General features: G+C 50.7%; 1 protein-coding gene across 2 annotated transcripts in view; it reads left to right on the top strand.

Annotated features, from left to right (window-relative positions):
• Abr (ABR activator of RhoGEF and GTPase) overlaps positions 1 to 17,739 on the top strand; it is a 189,504-nt gene that overhangs the window by 109,467 nt on the left and 62,298 nt on the right. Inside the window, exons 1-3 of one of the 2 annotated variants that reach the window (XM_027924431.2) lie at positions 745 to 1,552; positions 9,277 to 9,375; positions 16,577 to 16,762. In XM_027924431.2, the coding sequence (XP_027780232.1) occupies positions 1,418 to 1,552; positions 9,277 to 9,375; positions 16,577 to 16,762 (420 nt within the window). In that variant the 5' untranslated portion in view covers positions 745 to 1,417. Of the gene's footprint in view, positions 1 to 744; positions 1,553 to 9,276; positions 9,376 to 16,576; positions 16,763 to 17,739 lie in introns of those variants that run through there. The other variant, XM_027924429.2, reaches the window with a different exon arrangement.

Here is a 17,739-nt window from a genome sequence, read left to right as displayed (position 1 = left end):
CGGAACTGCCTCTAGACTCCTCCCCCCTGAAAGTAGAGTTGTGTGCATCTCAGGGATCCGGGCTAGGAGACCTACACTGGGGCTTCACCCTTTGGATGAATTTAGTTTCTGTAAGGATGAGAAGCAAGCTGGGAATGGGCAGAGCTGGCAATGCTACCTGTCCTAGGTCTTAGGTGTCCTGGCCTTGTAGAGCTGCTTCTGTTGGGGGAGGCCCTTCTTGAGGGTAAACTCCTCCAAGGAAGTGGCGTTGCCAGTCTTGGTAGCACCTGTGAGTGGGTGCTACCCCACTCACAGGTGGAACGTGACATCTGGTTGGTCTGTGGCGCCAGGTGACACGTGCTCAGGACTCTGGTTGACACTCAGCTCTTGTTGGGGGTGAGGCAGGACAGGTGCCCCCCCCACTCCCCCCCCCCCCCAAGTCTTGTTCATCCATCCGTGGTAGGGATGACAACTGTGGTTTCTCACCGGGCCTGGGCCTCCCTTGGCATAGGTGTTGGAGACTGAGGCCAAGGTGCGAAGGGGGCTCCGGCTCATGAGATTCCCACGGTGACCGGTGGTGACCTGGTGGAGGGAGGGGGGGGGGGACGGCTGTGCGACTAAGCTACTCTCCTGCTTCCCCCTGCCTGCCGGCTCTAGCGAGAAGTTGTAAATAAAGCCTGTCTCTGGGAAGCAGACCTCCCCCTGCGCCCGCCCGGCCTGTCTGCGGCCTCCTCCCTCCCTCCTCCTCCGCATCAGAAGCCTCCGCCAGCCGCTTGCCCGGTGACCACAGAGGGAACGAACGGCTCCACCTCGCAAGTCAAGACGTGCATTTCCTGTGTATTCAGAGCAAACGCGAGCCTCCGAGTCCAGAAAGGGCGGGCTTTGTGGGGCCGGGAACGCGGCGGCCGGGCGCCGGGACACAGCGGCCAGCGGGGCGGCCGGGGCGAGCAGAGCGCGAGGACTGAGCGGCGTCCGGGGCCCCGCCTGCGCGGGGCCGGTGCGCTAGCCAGGAAGGGCCGCGGAGGGCGCCTGCAGCTGCGCCGCCCGCCTCGCCACGGTCCGGGTGACAGCCCTGAAACGCCGGCGGAGGCCGACTTTGCGCGAGAAGCTGCCGGCCGGCCGGCAGGGGCTACCCGAAGGCCAGGCTTCCCCTTTCGCAGGGTGGGGACGCGCAGGAGGCGGGCCCGCAGCCCCGCGCCCAGGAGGGCTGGAAAGCGGCAGCAGGAAAAGGTTCATAATGGAGCCTTTCATCGGGAGCCGGTGGCCAGGTGCCAGGACTGACTCCGGGGAGGCCAGCATGCTGGTGTAGGCCTGCCCCGCGCGCTTTCCCTCCCGCCCGCTTGCCTGCCTGCCTGCCTCTCTCCCGGCGGCGGCGGCTGCTGCTGCTGCTGCTGCGTGGACCCTGCTTCCTGTTTGCCCTCCGCGGGCTCCGGCTGCCATGGAAGAGGAAGAGGAGGCAATAGGCTTTTTGGACAAGGTTCTGGAAGATGAAGATGTATTTCTCCTGGAGGAGTGTGAGCTGGGAACCCCGACTAGCCCCGGCTCAGGGTCCCCCTTCTTGGTGGCTGTGAAGGTGGGAATGTGACACGCCCTAGATGCTTGTCGGGGAGGGGGCAGGGCTGGCAGCTCTCGACTGCCGCCAAAGCCGTGTGCGGGCAGAAATGGCTGGTGTGTGCACAAGCCTCATGGCTGAGTGGAAGCACCTCACTCCGTGCGAGAGAGGGGCTGGCGCATGCCTGCGAGGGGAACCGAGGGCTGTGCTCTTTTGGCAGCTGTTCCTGGGGGAGAGGTGAAGTGCGTGCTCCCCCTGCACCAGTTGTCCTTAGGGGCAGTGACTGCGGGGCATTCCTCTCAGCCAGCTGTGCTGGGGGCTCTTTCTGCCGTGACACGAGTCACTTGGTGGGCTGTCAGTGGTGTGAGCCTGCTTCCCCCAGAGGAGCTGGCTGACTTGAAACCGGTGGGCAATAATTCATTGTTTCCATGGCGACCGGAGGATATGGGCACTCCAGAAGTGTCGGCTAAAGGAGCCACCCCTCTTTCTAGTGAGGATACTGGGGACTTAGTGTCTTGACTGAGGCAAGAGAGCAGTTGCAAAGGTCAAGAGCCAGAGGCCACTGGTCTTCCTTAAATGAAAATAATTGAATCAGCTGAAGAGGGGGGAGGTAGCAGCTGCCTTTGAGACACCAGCCAGGTAGGTAGGCGCTTTTCCCAAAGTACGCATAGGCAAGAAGCATCTGCTGGACCAGCCCACCCACTCCTGGGTTTCAGGGTTCTCTGCAGCCATGCTCCTGGAGGCAGAGCAGGAGGGGAGTGTTTACACCTATCCCCTGGCCTTCTTCCTCCCTCTCTTGGGGGCACACACCCCCTGGGACACCAGCTCTGCCTAGTTCTGGCATGATAGACCATGCTGGGCTTTCTTTCACCTGGACTCACTTCTTCTCACTTGAGCTATTGCTTAGCTCCTGTCTTCTGTGGCTAGAAGGGAGAGCCCTGGAGGACTGTGGCAGAGTTTGCATACTGTGAAGTCAGGCTGGCTAACAGCAGGTGGGCCCCTAGAGGGCGTGGTGCACGGAGCATTGCTGGGGATAGGAGGCTGTCTCTGAACCTCTCTGAGCCTTTCCTCACCATCAGATGAGGATCTCAGCCCTGCCCCACCCACACTAGAGTGTGGCTCCCAGAAGGAGCTAATGGAGGCAGAAATAGCCTGCAGACCCAGGGTAGGTAGATGGCTGATGTGCGGAGTCCTGGTGGAGCAATGACTGCACCCCTCGGTGGAGCAGTGGCTGCAGAAGAGCTGCATTGGGAGGCTGGCGGGGGCTGGCACCCCACCCCTGTGCTTTGATCTGGTGCTGGCTTGGAGCACTGGGGGTAAGTCACATGGAGGCTTCTGCAGACTTAGTGTCTGACCAAGCTCCCCACCAGGAACGGAATGGGGGAGAAGTCTGATCGTGAAGCAGGAGTGCCTGCTGGGAGCTTAGCAATGTGTGAGATGGGAGATCAGTGGGGTTCCTAAAGGACTTTTCTGAGAAGTCCTCCCCAGCATAGATGTAGTCCCACTCACATGCTACCCTGCACCCACCCTTTTCCTGGATTCTGTCTTACACCTCGGTCTTCGTTCATGCTTCACTCTGTCCAGAACTGTAGACATCTACCTCCTGTTATGTCCGATTCTCCTCAAGGGCAGGTACCATGTTGTCCTCACTAATGAACACAGCGTGGTGCTCTGTGTGTGTGGCTGGTGCCAGTGAGAATTTGTGAAACCAGTGAGCCTCACTGGGACCTGCAAAGGGTGTACCTTGGCCTTGTTGTTTCTCAGAGGTGTTCTCAGGAGGTATCATGTGGCTGACAAAGGGCCTGGACAGACACATTTTACTCCTAAGATTGTCTCTCCTGAGGCCTGGATGGAGTTTTCTCCTTTCCTGGAGTTGTCTCCAGCATGGGAGCAGGGGTTCTTTCCTGAGTGCTGGGAAATTTCAGGCTCCCTGGCTCATCCTGAACACCTCTCCAAAGCCCTTCTCTTCCACCAGGCTTGGCCTCAGGCAGGATAACAAGCAGGGTCTGTGGAGATGGGGAAAGAAAACTCTTCGAGTCATTCAACAAATGCTGTCAGGTTATGTGTATTCAGATCATCTGCCCAGGATGGAACAAGATAAATGAGGCACAGTCTTGTCTCACAAAGAGCAGAGTGAGGGTTGGCGAGTGCACAGGTGACAGAGATATAGTGAGAAAGCAGTCAAGGGATGAGACGTGTTCTTATGAAAGGGTACCAGATTCAGAGGTGAGACCACTTCTCGTTGAGTCGGGGCTAGACTGGGTGCACGTGTGCCCTGTGTGTATGCATGTGTGTCCTCAGTGTGTATGGCCAAGGGTCCTTTCTGACTGGTGTGGTCATGTATTGGGCTGCAGATGATCTTGGCTCACTCCTCCAAGGCAGCTGGTAGGAATCCAAGGCAATTCACTCTTTGCTATTACTTTGCTTCAGGGGTACTTATCTTCAACAGTAGTTGTGTTGCTGAACATGTGCCCAAATGCCAGTCCTATAAATCAATCCTGTTTTTAGTGTAATTTCCGAAATGCTTCATCTTCCTGGGGGACAGATATGAAGCCGGCAGTGGTTTTCTCCAGAGCTGTAGCTGGAGTTTGCTGCATCTCTCAACCCAGATTTCTTTTTGAGGAGTTAATGATCTGGAAACTCATAATGCAGATACTGATAGCAACATCACCTCCCATCTGTAAAACGGTGTATACTTTCCCAAAATCTTTTCGCACTGTTCTATTTAAAGGTTCATAGGGCTGGCGGGCCGGGACTTGTGGAAGCTGCTATTTCAAGGAACTCATTTGTCAGGAATAAAAGCCCTTTTGTAGAGCAGATTAACCCTTCAGGTGTTATTCTGTGCCAAGTTTTAATGGTTTATCTGAAATGCTTGTATTTCTGTTTCACCTGCCCAGGTCTCTCCTGCCTCACATGCAGTAAGGGCCCTGCTTCTGTCCGCTGTGGGGTGTTTCCTGAAGTGTGAGCCCCATAGGTGGTGATTTGAAAGATGATTTTAGGTGGCACCTGAATATATATTTTTCACTTTAATAGTTAAGTATATATTTTAATGCATAACTAGAAAAAAAAATCACTTGTACATCTTTCCTATGATTTCAGCTATAAGTCCTACAATAAGACTCTGCTTTAAAAAAAAAAAAAGTCAGTCGTTGTGAAGAACAATAGTAAGTGGTATGAGAGTCTGGCAAAGCTGTAAAGTTAGGGGGCTGGGGATGTGGCTCAAGTGGTAGCGCACTTGCCTGGCATGCGTGTGGCCCGGGTTCGATCCTCAGCACCACATACAAACAAAGATGTTGTGTCCGCCGAAAACTAGAAAATAAATATTAAAAAAAAAAAAAAAAGCTGTAAAGTTGGGCTAGGAACAACAGAGGTTCCCACACACTGCCTAGCCCCCATAGTTTCTGTCTAAAGCTTTAAGACACCAGAACGTGTGTCTTAAAGAGAGGGAGCAGGTGGAATTTGGTCTTTTATCTTCCATCCCCTCCCCTCTTTGCTCTGAGTTCTGCTGAGGAAGTAGTTGAAAGAGACCTCAGAGAGGCCAGCTGTCCTGAGGTTGATGCTTGGCTTGGTTGTAAGCCCCTGGGCATGTGCACAATCCCTGGCCCCAGTGGTATCAATTCTGGGCAGATCCTACTGGGGGCTCCTCGCAAAGTGATGTGGGCCCATGGGCCGAGTCCTGCTGTCTGCAGTCTCTGCTCTGGCTTTGAAACACAGCCAGAGAGCCAGCCCTGCCTGTTCAGTCCTTACTGTTGTCTTGGAGGAGATCAAGCCTCCTGGAGAGATTTTCTTGGTTTGGCCTAGAACCAAACCTTCAGAAGCTTTATTTAGCTCTGTGGAAGCCCAAGCCAGAGCTGACTAAGGTTTATCTATAGATACTGTCCCTACCATAGTGACCCGATGTCCTTGATTTGGGAGTCTCAAGCGGTCAGACTTTCATCTGAGCAGGTCGTGTAAAATGCTTAGAGATGAATGAGCCCACCAGGGCTGCGTTTTGTGAGCTCTGCTTGGAGAGGAGGAGGAGACAGTGTCACTTGGAAGGGGGGTTTTTATGCTGGGCACTGCAGCAGCATGGCAGAGCCTAGGCACTGACCTCTTCAGAGCACTTGCCCATGGGATTCTGCTGTGTGGCCCTTCTGGAGAGCTTGTTAGTGGACAGAAACTGTTTCTTTCACCTTCGTGTTCCAGTGCCTGGCATGTTATAGAGAAGGAATGAGTGAAGGTTGAGCCCTGGCGTTTATAAGACAGGAATAGCCCCCGAAGGATTGAAGAAACAGTTCTAAGCCAGGAACATGTGGGGGTCTAGAGAAAGCAAAGAAAAGGTGGAAGAGGTCTCAGGTGGTAACTGAGCAATTGGCCTGGTACTAAAATTTAAGACAGAATTTAATTTCACATCCTTAAATTTCCTAATGCCTCTACCCGATCTCAGCCAAAACTTCAGAGGGAATGTAGCCCAGAGTGGGGATTCTTCCCTGAGCTGTCCCCTCAAAACCAGCATTCAGGATTGGATCCTGAGGTGGGACCCTTGAAGGGAGGCTCCGCTGACATGACAGGCACAAAGGCTAAGGGGTCTTGCTGGTGCCAGGTTGAGGGCCTCTTGGGGCCTGGGGCTGCCAATCACCTGGGGTCCTAGTCCAACCAGCTCTGCCTGTTCAGCCCAAGTGTGCCCCAGGGGATTTCCTTTAGAGGGCATTTACCAAGACTTCAGGCAAATCTTTGGTTGGCGGAGAGCAGGAAGGATGTGGTGCCTGGTGGGAATGCTCCTAGTGGAGGGGTCTATCAGGCTTAGATAGCAGAGGCCCTGCTCTAGGCGCCGATCTTGTGCCTAAGTGTGTGCTGGAGGCTGTGCTGTCCCTGAGCAGCTGGCAGTTTGCTGTGTGTGCCTCGGGAGATAATGACAATACCTTCCAGATTGTGAGATTCCAGCAAAAAGCCTTTAGCACAGTTCCTGGTGTCTCTGTAGCCATTGATAAATAACTATTGTCCTTCTCAAAAGCTGGGGGGTCCACACAAACTGCCACAAACTTAATGGCTTAAAACAGAATAGATCTGTTCTTATACAGAAGTCTTAAAAGGCTCAGCATATTTGCCTGACTTCTGGAAGTTCTAAGGAAATGAATCCACTTCTTAGCCTTTTCTAGCTTCTGAAGGCCCCCAACATTCCTTGACTCCCCATCCCATCTTCTGTCTTCAAAGGTAGCAGTTTAAGGTAGGCATGGTGATACGCTTCTAATACCAGAGACTCTGGAGGCTGAGGCAGGAGGATTGCAAGTTCAAGGGCAGCCTCGGCAACTTAGATCCAGTCTGAAAATAAAAAATGAAAAGGTCTAGGGATGTAACTCAGTCATAATATTTCCCCCAGTTCGATTCCCAGGACCACCCAAAACAAACAACAACAATAAACCTAGTGTCTTCCAACTTCCCTCCTTCTCTTGTCACATTGTATTTTCTCTGACTCTTTCCCTTCTTCCTCCTCCTTATAAAGACCCCTCTGATTACAGAGGACCTAGATAACCCAGGAATGTCCCCATCTCAAACTTAATCACACCATCATTAAAGTAACGAGTTCACACATTTTAGGGATTAGGATGTGGACATCTCTGGGGAGTCATCGTTCTCTCTACCTGAGGCTCAGACTTTGGGGACAGTGTGTAGCTGATGGAAACAAAGTGTTAATTAAGCTCCTCACCAGTGGGGAAGGCGGGAAGAATGTGGCTTGGGAAAGCCTGTGAGGATCCATTGGGACACACTGTCCAGTTAGGAGACAGCAGCTCTTCTCAGGGCTTTATGAAATTTCTGCCGGCATCATACATTCTCTCAGCTGACGTCCGGGTATGCCCAGAAGGGATCCATTTGAGACAACACACAAACACCCAATGATTGAAAAAGGAATAGGAGACTGGGGAATTCCTCAGAGCCGTGGAAACACAGAAATGGTAGCCCTGGAGTGGAATCCCAGCTCTGCCAGTCCTGGCCATGTGACTTGGGTCCTTCCCTTCCCTCTTTTTAAATGATTTATTTCCATTTGTACAATGAGAAGATACAGAACCCATTTCAGTGGGATGTTTGAAGGCTGAGAATGTGGAAAAGATGTACAACCCCCAGTAAATGGCAGGTGTTATCACGTGGTGCTGGCCTCAGGGAAGAGGGGTGTGAGGCAGGTGTTGCAAAGCTCAGAAGTTCCTGGGCAGGTAAGAAGTATGCTGCTGCCGGTGGGGGTGGGGGTCCAGGGAGACTTGATGGAGAGATAAGATGGCAGCTCTTTCTTTAAGGAGAGGTGTCATTTAGTCAGGAGAAGAGTCCAGGTGGGAGAGGGCTTTAAGCAGCAGCAGTGGCAGGAGCCAAAGTTCAATGAATGGACGCTTCTAGTATGTTGGAAAGACAGCAATGTCTTGACCGTGGGGAACAGAGGAAGGTTAGGGAGAGGCATTGCAGGTGTTTAAATAAAGGATATTCTGGGCACACATTACAGATCGTGCTTATATATTTATTTGTTTGCTATTGTCTTTCTCTCCTACTAGAGAATAAACCACACAAGAGCAAGGACTCTCGTCTATTTATTTCCCTTTGTATCTATAGGGCCTAACAGACATTCGTTAAATACTTATTGCATGAATAATGGGTAAATGAACAAATAATAATCAAATTTTGCAGTGTTCATATTAGGTCCTCGACAGGCATCAGGTGGCATTCTCGGAAGACTGGTCTACTGCTGCAGGCGGGAAGTGGGGAGGGAGGGTGGGGTGGAGGTTGGTTAGAATTCAGGTGGCTGAGTGGGCCTCAGGGTTTCAACCACTGCAGAGGGGAGGAGAGGATGGGATTGAGGGGAAGAATTGATGAAGGATGTTGTCAAACACTTTAGAAATGTGGTGGAGGAAAGGGAGAGAGGGGCCAGGAATGCCTCGTATGGATCTCGGATGATGAGAAGAATTACACATTTTTTTACCGAAGAAAAATTGGGGGGTACCTTCTCAGTACCAGGCACTGTGCGAGTTGATGGGCATTCAAGGCTAGACAGGGCATGATCTCCACCATAGAGCAGGAATTTAGGAAGCAGGAGGAGCTAGCTTGGGTCTGTGGCTTATACAATGAGGAAATACTGGGGGGCTACCACAGGTAAGCGGGAAGGGTCCTCTGTTGTGGAATTGATCCCCCCGGAGGGATAGGAAGATCTCATCAGAAATGGTCACAAGGCTGGGGCTCCCGTGCCCACTCCCATTCTCTCTGCCTGTTTCCCCCAGTTTGTATGTCACTTCCTCTGTGAGCCCCTGTCTGTTCCCCAAACTTAGATTGTGACCTTTGCTGTGCCCTCCCATGTGACCATGCCCTGCCTCAGTCATGACTAATTTTCCATTATATGTGTCTTCATCTCTCTCCCCAATTACACTGCTCACTAGACATGAGGGCAGGTCCTTGTGGTCCTGCTTACCGTGACAAAGTTGGCGAGGGTGATAGATGGAAGGATGGGTGGAGGATAGCTGGATGGAGGGGTGACTGGAGGGGTGGGTAGTAAATAAGGAAAGGGAGAAAAAAAAATGATAGGAAATAAAGCAAGATGTGGACAGGAATTCGGGCAATAGTTCTTGCCTTTATATTTTTGTATTTTTCAAATTTTCTGTAATAACGCCTGACTCTTATTCCCTTTGAAAGAGTTTATTAAAAGAAGAGAGAAAAAGACAAAGCAACAGTCTTCTAGGGATTTTGCTCTCTTTCTCATGAGCTGTTGGATGTTGGTTTGCTTTCTGCAGGTGGAGGCAGGGAAAGGCCTGGAGATGAGGAAGCTGGTTCTCTCTGGCTTCCTGGCCAGTGAAGAGATCTACATTAACCAGTTGGAAGCCCTGTTGTTGGTGAGTATTTGCTGTGGGGACCCCTTGTTCCCCTGTTGCCAATGTCATGCTCAGAACTGCTTTTGGAGTTGGAAAGGAAAGGGGACCTTACCTGCAAACAGAGACTCTGCTTACTGCTGGGCATGGGGCCACCTGTTCCCCTCAGCTCTGACTCTTCATTACCCTGCTCTGGGAAGGGCAGGAGAAACAGCACAGGTCAGGGGGCCAAATGCTCCCATTGCCCATGACCAGGACATCAGCATTGCTCTATCCAGGTGGGTGCCTGGCCACCTTCCTCTATGCTGTGCTCCTGGCAGTCTCGACCAATCAATCAAGAAGATGACAATCTGTCATCTTCTGTCCAAGTCATTCCTCCTCCCTGGGAAGGAAGACATCAGCACCAGCCCAGAGACCCTGTGTCAGGAAGTGCAAGGTGGAAGCTGTCTGTCATTTTGAGAAGCATCACAACTCGGGCATTAGACCAACCTGAGTCCTCCATAGTGATGCATCCCAGGGTCCTTTCCAAGATGGAGGCACTGTTGTGAGATTCAGATTGGGAGGGCAACATGAAAATGTTTTCCAAAGATCAAACTTCTGTGCAGATGTAAGGTGTTTGTGCGTGTGAAGAAAGTGCTTATTAGATGCGTCTGGATATTATGCAGAGTGATTGCGGCATGCAAAGTTCTTTCCCCTGGGCGCTTTGTAGTCTGGGGCACAAGGTACTATCAGAAAAGGAGGAGTTAAAAAATGCAAGTAAAACTCGGTCCTACGGGTAAGACACACGTTCGTGTATTTGCTGTGATAGGAGATGTTGTTCCTCAGTGTTCCAGAGACATTTATTACCCAAGGAATGACTACAGAAATGTGAAGATACTTCACGGTATACTAGGCTATTTGTGTTTACTCTGCCATTAATTGCAGGCATATTGCACCTTTTAGTGGGTAGTGAAAGTGTAGTGGGTTGAACCAGCATATTAAAACAAATGGAGAAAGAAAATATCAATGTGCATCAAGAACCTTTGGTTTGTTGCACATGTATATCTGTATGTATATGTATATGCATATGTATGCATGCATAAGCTCACATTCTTTTAAAAATTTTTTTTTAGTTGTGGATGGACATAATACCTTTGTTTTATATATTTATTTTTATGTGGTGCTGAGGATTGAACCCAGTACCTCACGCATGCTAGGCAAGTGCTCTACCACCGAGCCACAACCCAGCCCCCACATTCTTATATATGTTGAGGGTTTGAAAAACACTGTCTTTGGAAAGCTACGCACAAGCCCTTGGTCCTCTGTTTCCTTGTGTGAAGATGAAACTACATTAGCAACCTTTTGTCCACAGAGGATGTGTTCCAAGATCTCTACTGGATGCCTGAAACCTTGGATCCTATATATACATAGTATATATACTATTCTATATATACTATGGTTTTTTTCACTACTTATACGCACCTGTGATAAAGTTTAATTTATCAATTACAGCAAGATATTCAGAACAATAATTAATAATAGAATAATTATAGCAATATACTATAATAAAAAGCATGGGAATGTGTCTTGTCTATCTTGAAGAGTCAAAACAAATATTGACATTTTCAGACAGTGGTTGACTGCAGGTGACTAAAACTGGGGCTACAGCAATACCATTACCTTCTTTCTCTTCCTGGGTTAGGTCAGGTGATTCTTGGGGACCTATACCTTTCTGGGTACTAAAGACACTCAACTGTTAGGAGGCAGGCACACTATCAAGCAGACATAAGAATACCTTATATACTGGGTTACTATACCCACCCCCCAAAGAGGGCATGATTGTCATTACTAACAGAGTGCCTACCCAAAAGGAATCAGACTGCCTGGCTGTGGATCCGCTCTTGCCTGCTTACTAGCTCTTGGCCCTCAGCAGGTGAATGAGTCTCTGTGCCTCATTTTCTCCATCTGTAAACTGGGTACACAAACAGTGCACTCTTCATGGGATTGTTATGAGGATGACATGAATTTGTACGTACAGCTCTTAGAACAGAACCTGAGCATTACATGACACAGTTAGTGTCTCCAGTGATGGCAGAGAAGACGGGTTAGGGCTTCTAGGATCCTGTCTTGCCGACAAGCCCTTTCCCTGAAGGACGGGGGAGGTGACAAGCCCTTTCCCTGAAGGACGGGGGAGGTGCCGCCCTCTTCAGACGCCTGCCACTCCGATGCTATCCCGCCCCCGTTAGGCCTCTTCATTTGGGCAAAGAGACCAGATTTAGGGGCCAAGACAGCTCCTCCCTGCCCTGCCTTTCCAACAGCTTATGCCTCAAAGGCAAAACTGTGAGGCTGGGCACCCCCTCCACCCCTCCCCACCTCCCCACTCTGAAATTGTTCATTCTGGGCCCCTACTTGATTCTGTCTTGAGCAGAGGCCAGTGGGAGTGAGGGAGGGTTGAGTTGGGAGGCCAGGTCTATGGCTAGAGGGCTCAGGAAGAGGGGGCAGAACCCTCCACAGCCATAGGCTCAGAGGATAAACCTCAGAGATAAGGAGTCAAGCCCTCTCTTTTCCGTGAGCCAGGAGTCCTCCCCTGTCAGCTACTAGGGAGTTAAACCCTCTGCTCTTTGGGGTTGTCTGGCTCCTGGTTGGGGGGGCAGGGAACTCAGCACACACTCCCCTCCTGCCCCATTCCCACTGCTCTGCGTGTGTGTGTGTGTGTGTGTGTGTGTATGTGTGTATGTGTGTGTGTTTTCCCCTTCACACTTCCTGATATGCAAAGGGCTGAGTGTGTGTACCCAAGACTGTACATAACACAGGACAGGGAGACGTCACATAGGGACATCTGTTCCAGTCCCTGGGGTGCTGGTTGAGGTCAGGCTTGGTAATTTTCTGGAACCCTCCTGGTTCCTGCTGGACTCTTTTTACAGGCAAGGTCTGGCAACCTGGGCTGAGGTGGGAGGTAGTGAAGGAAGCAGAAAAACAAATGTGCTGTGATTCTGTATCTGGGGCTGGGTTTCTGGGTATTGCCTGTGTTGTGTGGGGCTGCTGTCCACAGCACATCCCACCACTGGGACAGGGTGGCCACCGCGGTCCCCACTGGCCCTCCTCCCGTAGACTTTCACTCTGGCAGTTTGCTGTGGAGTTCAGAGTCCTTCTGCATCTTGGCTTTCTTATCTGTACAACAGGTCAATGATCTCTCCTCCCTGGGCGCTTGTGAGGAGGAGCCCAGGTGATAGGTTAGCAGACACGCCTGACAGCCACTAGGCCTTCTGGGGTGGGAGCTGGAGGAAGTGGGCAGGTATCTTTCCCCTGTGTTGAAAGGCCAGTTGCTGGGGGACAAAGCAGACATGCAGAAGCACTCAGGAAGAAATGAAGAGCTGGGAAATAAAGAGCCAGGGTTGAGGTGGCCCGGAGTTCTCTCTAAGAATTCTTCCCTGAGAAAATGGAGAGCCAGGGTCCCACCCTTGCTCTCTGCAGCAGGATCTAGGAGGAGGGAGGAGGTACCTGAAAGGCTAGCTCTGTGGCAAAAGAGAAGTGCTGGGTCAAAGCTCAGTGAGGGTTTCTGGCCCTTGGGCCCCTCCTACCCCTGAGGCCTGTACCTTTTTATCTGTAAAAATAACAGGCCTTAAGAACCTGGACCAGCCCTTCCCCATCCCCACACATGAAATCAAGGGTAGAAGCAAAGGTCCTCAATCTGGTGTGAGAACCGTTTATGCCCCCAGTGCAGGCTGGTCCATGTGACTGACCACCAACGAGCTTCCTTTTCTTCCCCTTTTGTAGACTGAGTGGGAAGTTTAGGAGGAAGCAGAGTAGTTGTGCCTTGTCTTTGTATGGGCAGCAGATGAGTGTCTGCTTCCCCAGCAGCTTCTGAGAAATCTGATCCTTTTTGCATTCCCGGGACTCCCCCCCCCCCCCTTCATTTCCTTTATTCCTTCTGCAATGGGGATGGCACTAAAGCAGGTCAAGGATGAGTGGTTCTGGGACTCTGACAACTTGGGCCCCTCCACTGAATCCTGCAGAGAGATGATAAACTCACACCCGAGGGCGAGTTCTGCATCCTTCTGCCTGGGCTTGGGAGAACAGTATGCTTTCTCCTGGCACCTTCTGTTTCCCTGCCTGCAAGCTTATCTAGCCCCCAGCCCCTGACCTGCTCTGATCTTCCCAACCTCCAAGGCCCAGCTCCTGCCTGTCTTTTTTGTGAAGCCCCTGAGCTACTCTAGCACAACCTTGTAGCCACCTGGTTGATATTTATAGTCCAAGTTGGGTAATAGCTCCATCTTGCATTATTTCCTAAATTGTTTCATTTGTGTTGATCTGATTGACTCAAATAGATTGCAGAAATGATGGATTGTAAAAACTAATCTGAATATTTGACCTCTATCACACACGTGCCTGAATCTCTCCAGGGAAATCTGGGTCAGTGCATGATCCATTGCACCATCAAAGCTGTACTTCTCTCCAGGTGCAATGGTGCACACCTATAATCCCAGCAACTCAGGAGGCTGAGGCAGGGGGATGTCAAGTTCAAGGCCAGCCTCAGCAACTTAGCAAGAGCCTATCCTAAAATAAAAAATAAAAAAGGCTGGGGATGTAGGTCAGTGGTAGAGCGCCCCCCGGGTACAATCCGCAGTACTGGAGGCTGCACTCCTTCCCCTGTGTGATCTGGCCCTGCCTGTGAGGCATCCAGTTCTGCTTTAACCCCCTTTTTCCCCTTACCCCACTGCACATGGCTCAAGGACCTGTTCAGCTCCTGTTTCTCATCAAGTTCATTCTTACCTCAGGACCAGGCATTAGGGAAGTCTGTCTGCAATACTGGGCCCCCATGCTTCTGTTTCAGGGTAAATGTCCCCTCTTGGAGAAGCTGTCCTTCACCATCCTGCTTCAGGGGGTCCCCTCCCTAATTCCTTCATTGCACTTACTGCTCTGTGTCATGAGATGTTTTATTGTTTACTTAGGTTTTGTCTGTCTGCCCTACTAGATGGGAAGCCTACTAGATGGGGACAGGGATTGTGTGTGTGTTATGCACCACTGAATACCCCAGGCCTAGCCTCATGTTGGACATGCAATACATTATATGTGGGGTGAATAATAGTAATAGTAGCAGTTAACACTTGCTGATTGGCACATACTAGATATTTCATGTAAAGCATGGCTTTTGATCTTCCCGTCAGTTCTCCTGAGAAAGTAATACTATCCCACTTACAAATGAGGCCACTGGTGATGTTAAGCCCAGAGTTCGTAAGTGACTTGCCCACAGCTATTAAGTAGCAGGGTTGGAACTCAAACCCACATTGCCTGGCCTGCCCCAGCTTCAACCCCACCCCTTCTTCCCAGCAAGGACTCAATGCTGAGGGTCATTGGTTCTAGCACTGAGAGGGTCAGCAGAAGAGAGTCTGCTTTTCCCTGCCTCCATCATTGTGTCTGGACTTTGTAGAGCTCAGAGGAAGAGGAAGCCCAGAGTCAGAGTGTTGTCTGGGTGTTTGAGTAGAGGAGACTTCCTTTTGTGGACCAACTTGGGCTCTGCCATCATCAGAGGGAGGATGGGGCAGAGCCTGGCTGGAGGTGTGGCTGCTGTGGCCAGCTCAAGCGGGTGGTCATGGCTGGGAGGGAGCCAGCATAGCTTTGGTCTCCCTCAGTGTGGGTGTTCCCACCTGCAGCACTTTCAGCAGGGGAATTCTGCCTTCCCTTCTAGAATGCTGTTCCTGTTGGGAAGCTCACTACCTCATCCAGGAGACAGTGGGAGATGGCTCCAGGGAGCTCAAACCTGGCTCACTTCTCCCCACGACTCCTTAGTCTACTGAGTAATGCAAACGAAGTCTAGGTCCCCTTTCCACACAGCCACCAAAGAGAACATCAGCCATATCTGACTCATGCTTCTCTCTTCCAGGTAAATGTACCTTCCCCCACGTCTTCTCCATATGGCAGGTTTCCAGACCCTGTCCCCCTGTAGGGCCTTCATGGTATAGTCTGGGCATCTTTGGGGTTTTCTGATTATAAAAGTAATATTTACTCATTATAGGTGATTTTTTTGTTTGTTTGTTTGTTTTTTTAAATTTTTTATTGTTGGCTGTTCAAAACATTACATAGTTCTTGATATATCACATTTCACACTTTGATTCAAGTGGGTTATGAGCTCCCATTTTTACCCCATATACAGATTGCAGAATCACATCAGTTACACATCCATTGATTTACATATTGCCATACTAGTGTCTGTTGTGTTCTGCTGCCTTTCATTATAGGTGATTTTTATCTACTTATCCATTTTATTACACAATGAAATTATTTATTTCATTGATGGATTGATTGCAGTGGAATCTTGCTATTGCCCAGGCTGGTCTTGAACTCCTGGGCTCCAGTGATCCTCCTGCCTCAGCTTCCTGAGTAGTTGGGACCACAGTTGTAATCTAGAGTGCCCAACTTGATTGTAGGTGACTTAGAAAATATAGAGGGTCACACTGAAGAGAGTGTACCCAGGCTGCATTATCCCAGGCAGTGCTGGAGAATGGTTCTGTGTTATCATCTCGTCTGTCACCTCACCTCTCCACTTGCAGGTCCTGGTGCATCTTGGTTTAGACAAGTGGGGATGATAGATAGGTTTCATTTTCATGTCAACTCAGGCATTGAGAGAGAGCCTGAGAACGCAGCCATGCTCCGTGGGAAAGATCATTACAATCGTTTAGCAATGTCTGCCACTGGTGTGGGAAGTAGGAGGGTGGTGTGTATGCTACCTGCTCCTCTCCCTGTGATAGGTGACAGGAAGCTGAACTATCAGTGAATCTGAGCTGGTCGTGAATCCTCAAGTCCTAGAACTACATTCTTTTTCTTGAAAGGAAACAGCTAAGTAGTTGTGTTCCCAGGCAACCCTCCCTCCTATGGAAGTGTGACAAGAAAGCTTGTGACTCAGAGTATGAGGCCATTGTGGGAGATGCAGATCCTGTGAAATCGATCTGCAAACCCATAGGGGGCCGTGAGCCGGATGCTGTGAGCTCAGATGGGGGTGGGGGTTGTGCGCTGACTGCTGGGCCAGGTTCTGACTATCAATTCACCCTTGTTGTGGATGGCCTGTTGGGGCCTGTGACAGTTGCTCCAACGTACAAACTACGTTTCAGGTGCCCTGCCTTTGGTGGCCTTGTTGAGGCAGTACTTGGGCTGCACAAAGCACTAATCAGTGCCACGATCTGCACTGGGCTGATACTCTGGTTTATTCACCCCCCACCTCTGCTGTTTCTTCCTCTTCCTCTCCCAGCCCATGAAACCCCTGAAGGCCACAGCCACCACGTCCCAGCCTGTGCTCACCATCCAGCAGATTGAGACCATCTTCTACAAGATCCAGGACATCTATGAGATCCACAAGGAGTTTTATGACAACCTCTGTCCCAAGGTGCAGCAGTGGGACAGCCAGGTCACCATGGGCCACCTCTTCCAGAAGCTGGTGAGTCTCCCACGGAGGGAGCCAACTTCAGGCAGGGTCCTGATAGGGCTGCTGGCAAATGAATGTGGCCTTGGGAGAGGACTAACCAGCCTGAGCCCTCTTAGCCTCCTGAAGGCCTGAGTCATCTCTGAGTCCTGGGTGCAAGCCTTGGTGTGTGTGCTTAATGGGGCATCTGGGCCTGGAACCTTGACTTCCTGGGAGTGTTTCCAGGTACGGTGGGAACAGCCCGTGGATGTGGGTGCTTCTGGGAGAGTACCACCTCCCCCTTTCCCTCTCTCCCTCTCTCTCTCTCTGCCAGAGCTCCTCAATTTAGTCCTAGAATGAAACCTCCCATGCTTAACCACTGAGCCACATCCCCAGCTCTTTTTTTTTTTTTTTTTTTTTTGTATTTTATTTAGGGACAGAATCTGGCTGAGTCGCTTAGGGCCTCACTGAGTTGCTGGGGCTGGCTTTGAACTCACGATCCTCCTGCCTCAGCCTCCCAAGCTGCTAAGATTACAGGCGTGTGCCACCATGCCCAGCCTCCTTTTATTTTTTGAGTCGGGGTCTTGCAAAGTTGCTGAGGCTGCCCTTGAATTTGCAATCCTCCTGCATCATCCTCCTGAGTCACTGGGATTACAGGCATGTGCCACCTACAGAAGGCATTATTTCAAGGGAACGTCGCACTTCTGATTCTAGTGGACCCAAATGCTTTCCCTGGTACAGAGATGGTGAACACTCAGTCATCCTTTTCTGGTCCCAGGAGTCTAAAGTGATTGACTTGAGGGGAAGCCTCTCCTGAGCCTTCATGAGGGCAGAAGAGAGCCAACCAGAGGTGAGGGCTGAGTAGCCAGAGGAGAGTGGAAAGGCTGTTCCAGTTCTTTTTATCACTTGGACCCTGCTGTCACCAGAGCCTCCTGTTCTGGACTCAGCTCCACAGGGCTGGTTCTGAGTTTGATTCCTACCCACAGCCTCATGAACCTATGCCTGAGGCTCCT

This window comes from Marmota flaviventris, chromosome 17, assembly GCF_047511675.1.
Source record: "Marmota flaviventris isolate mMarFla1 chromosome 17, mMarFla1.hap1, whole genome shotgun sequence".
NCBI lineage: Eukaryota > Metazoa > Chordata > Mammalia > Rodentia > Sciuridae > Marmota > Marmota flaviventris.
Note: the sequence above shows the minus strand (reverse complement) of the source record. Positions and strands in the feature narration are given on the sequence as shown.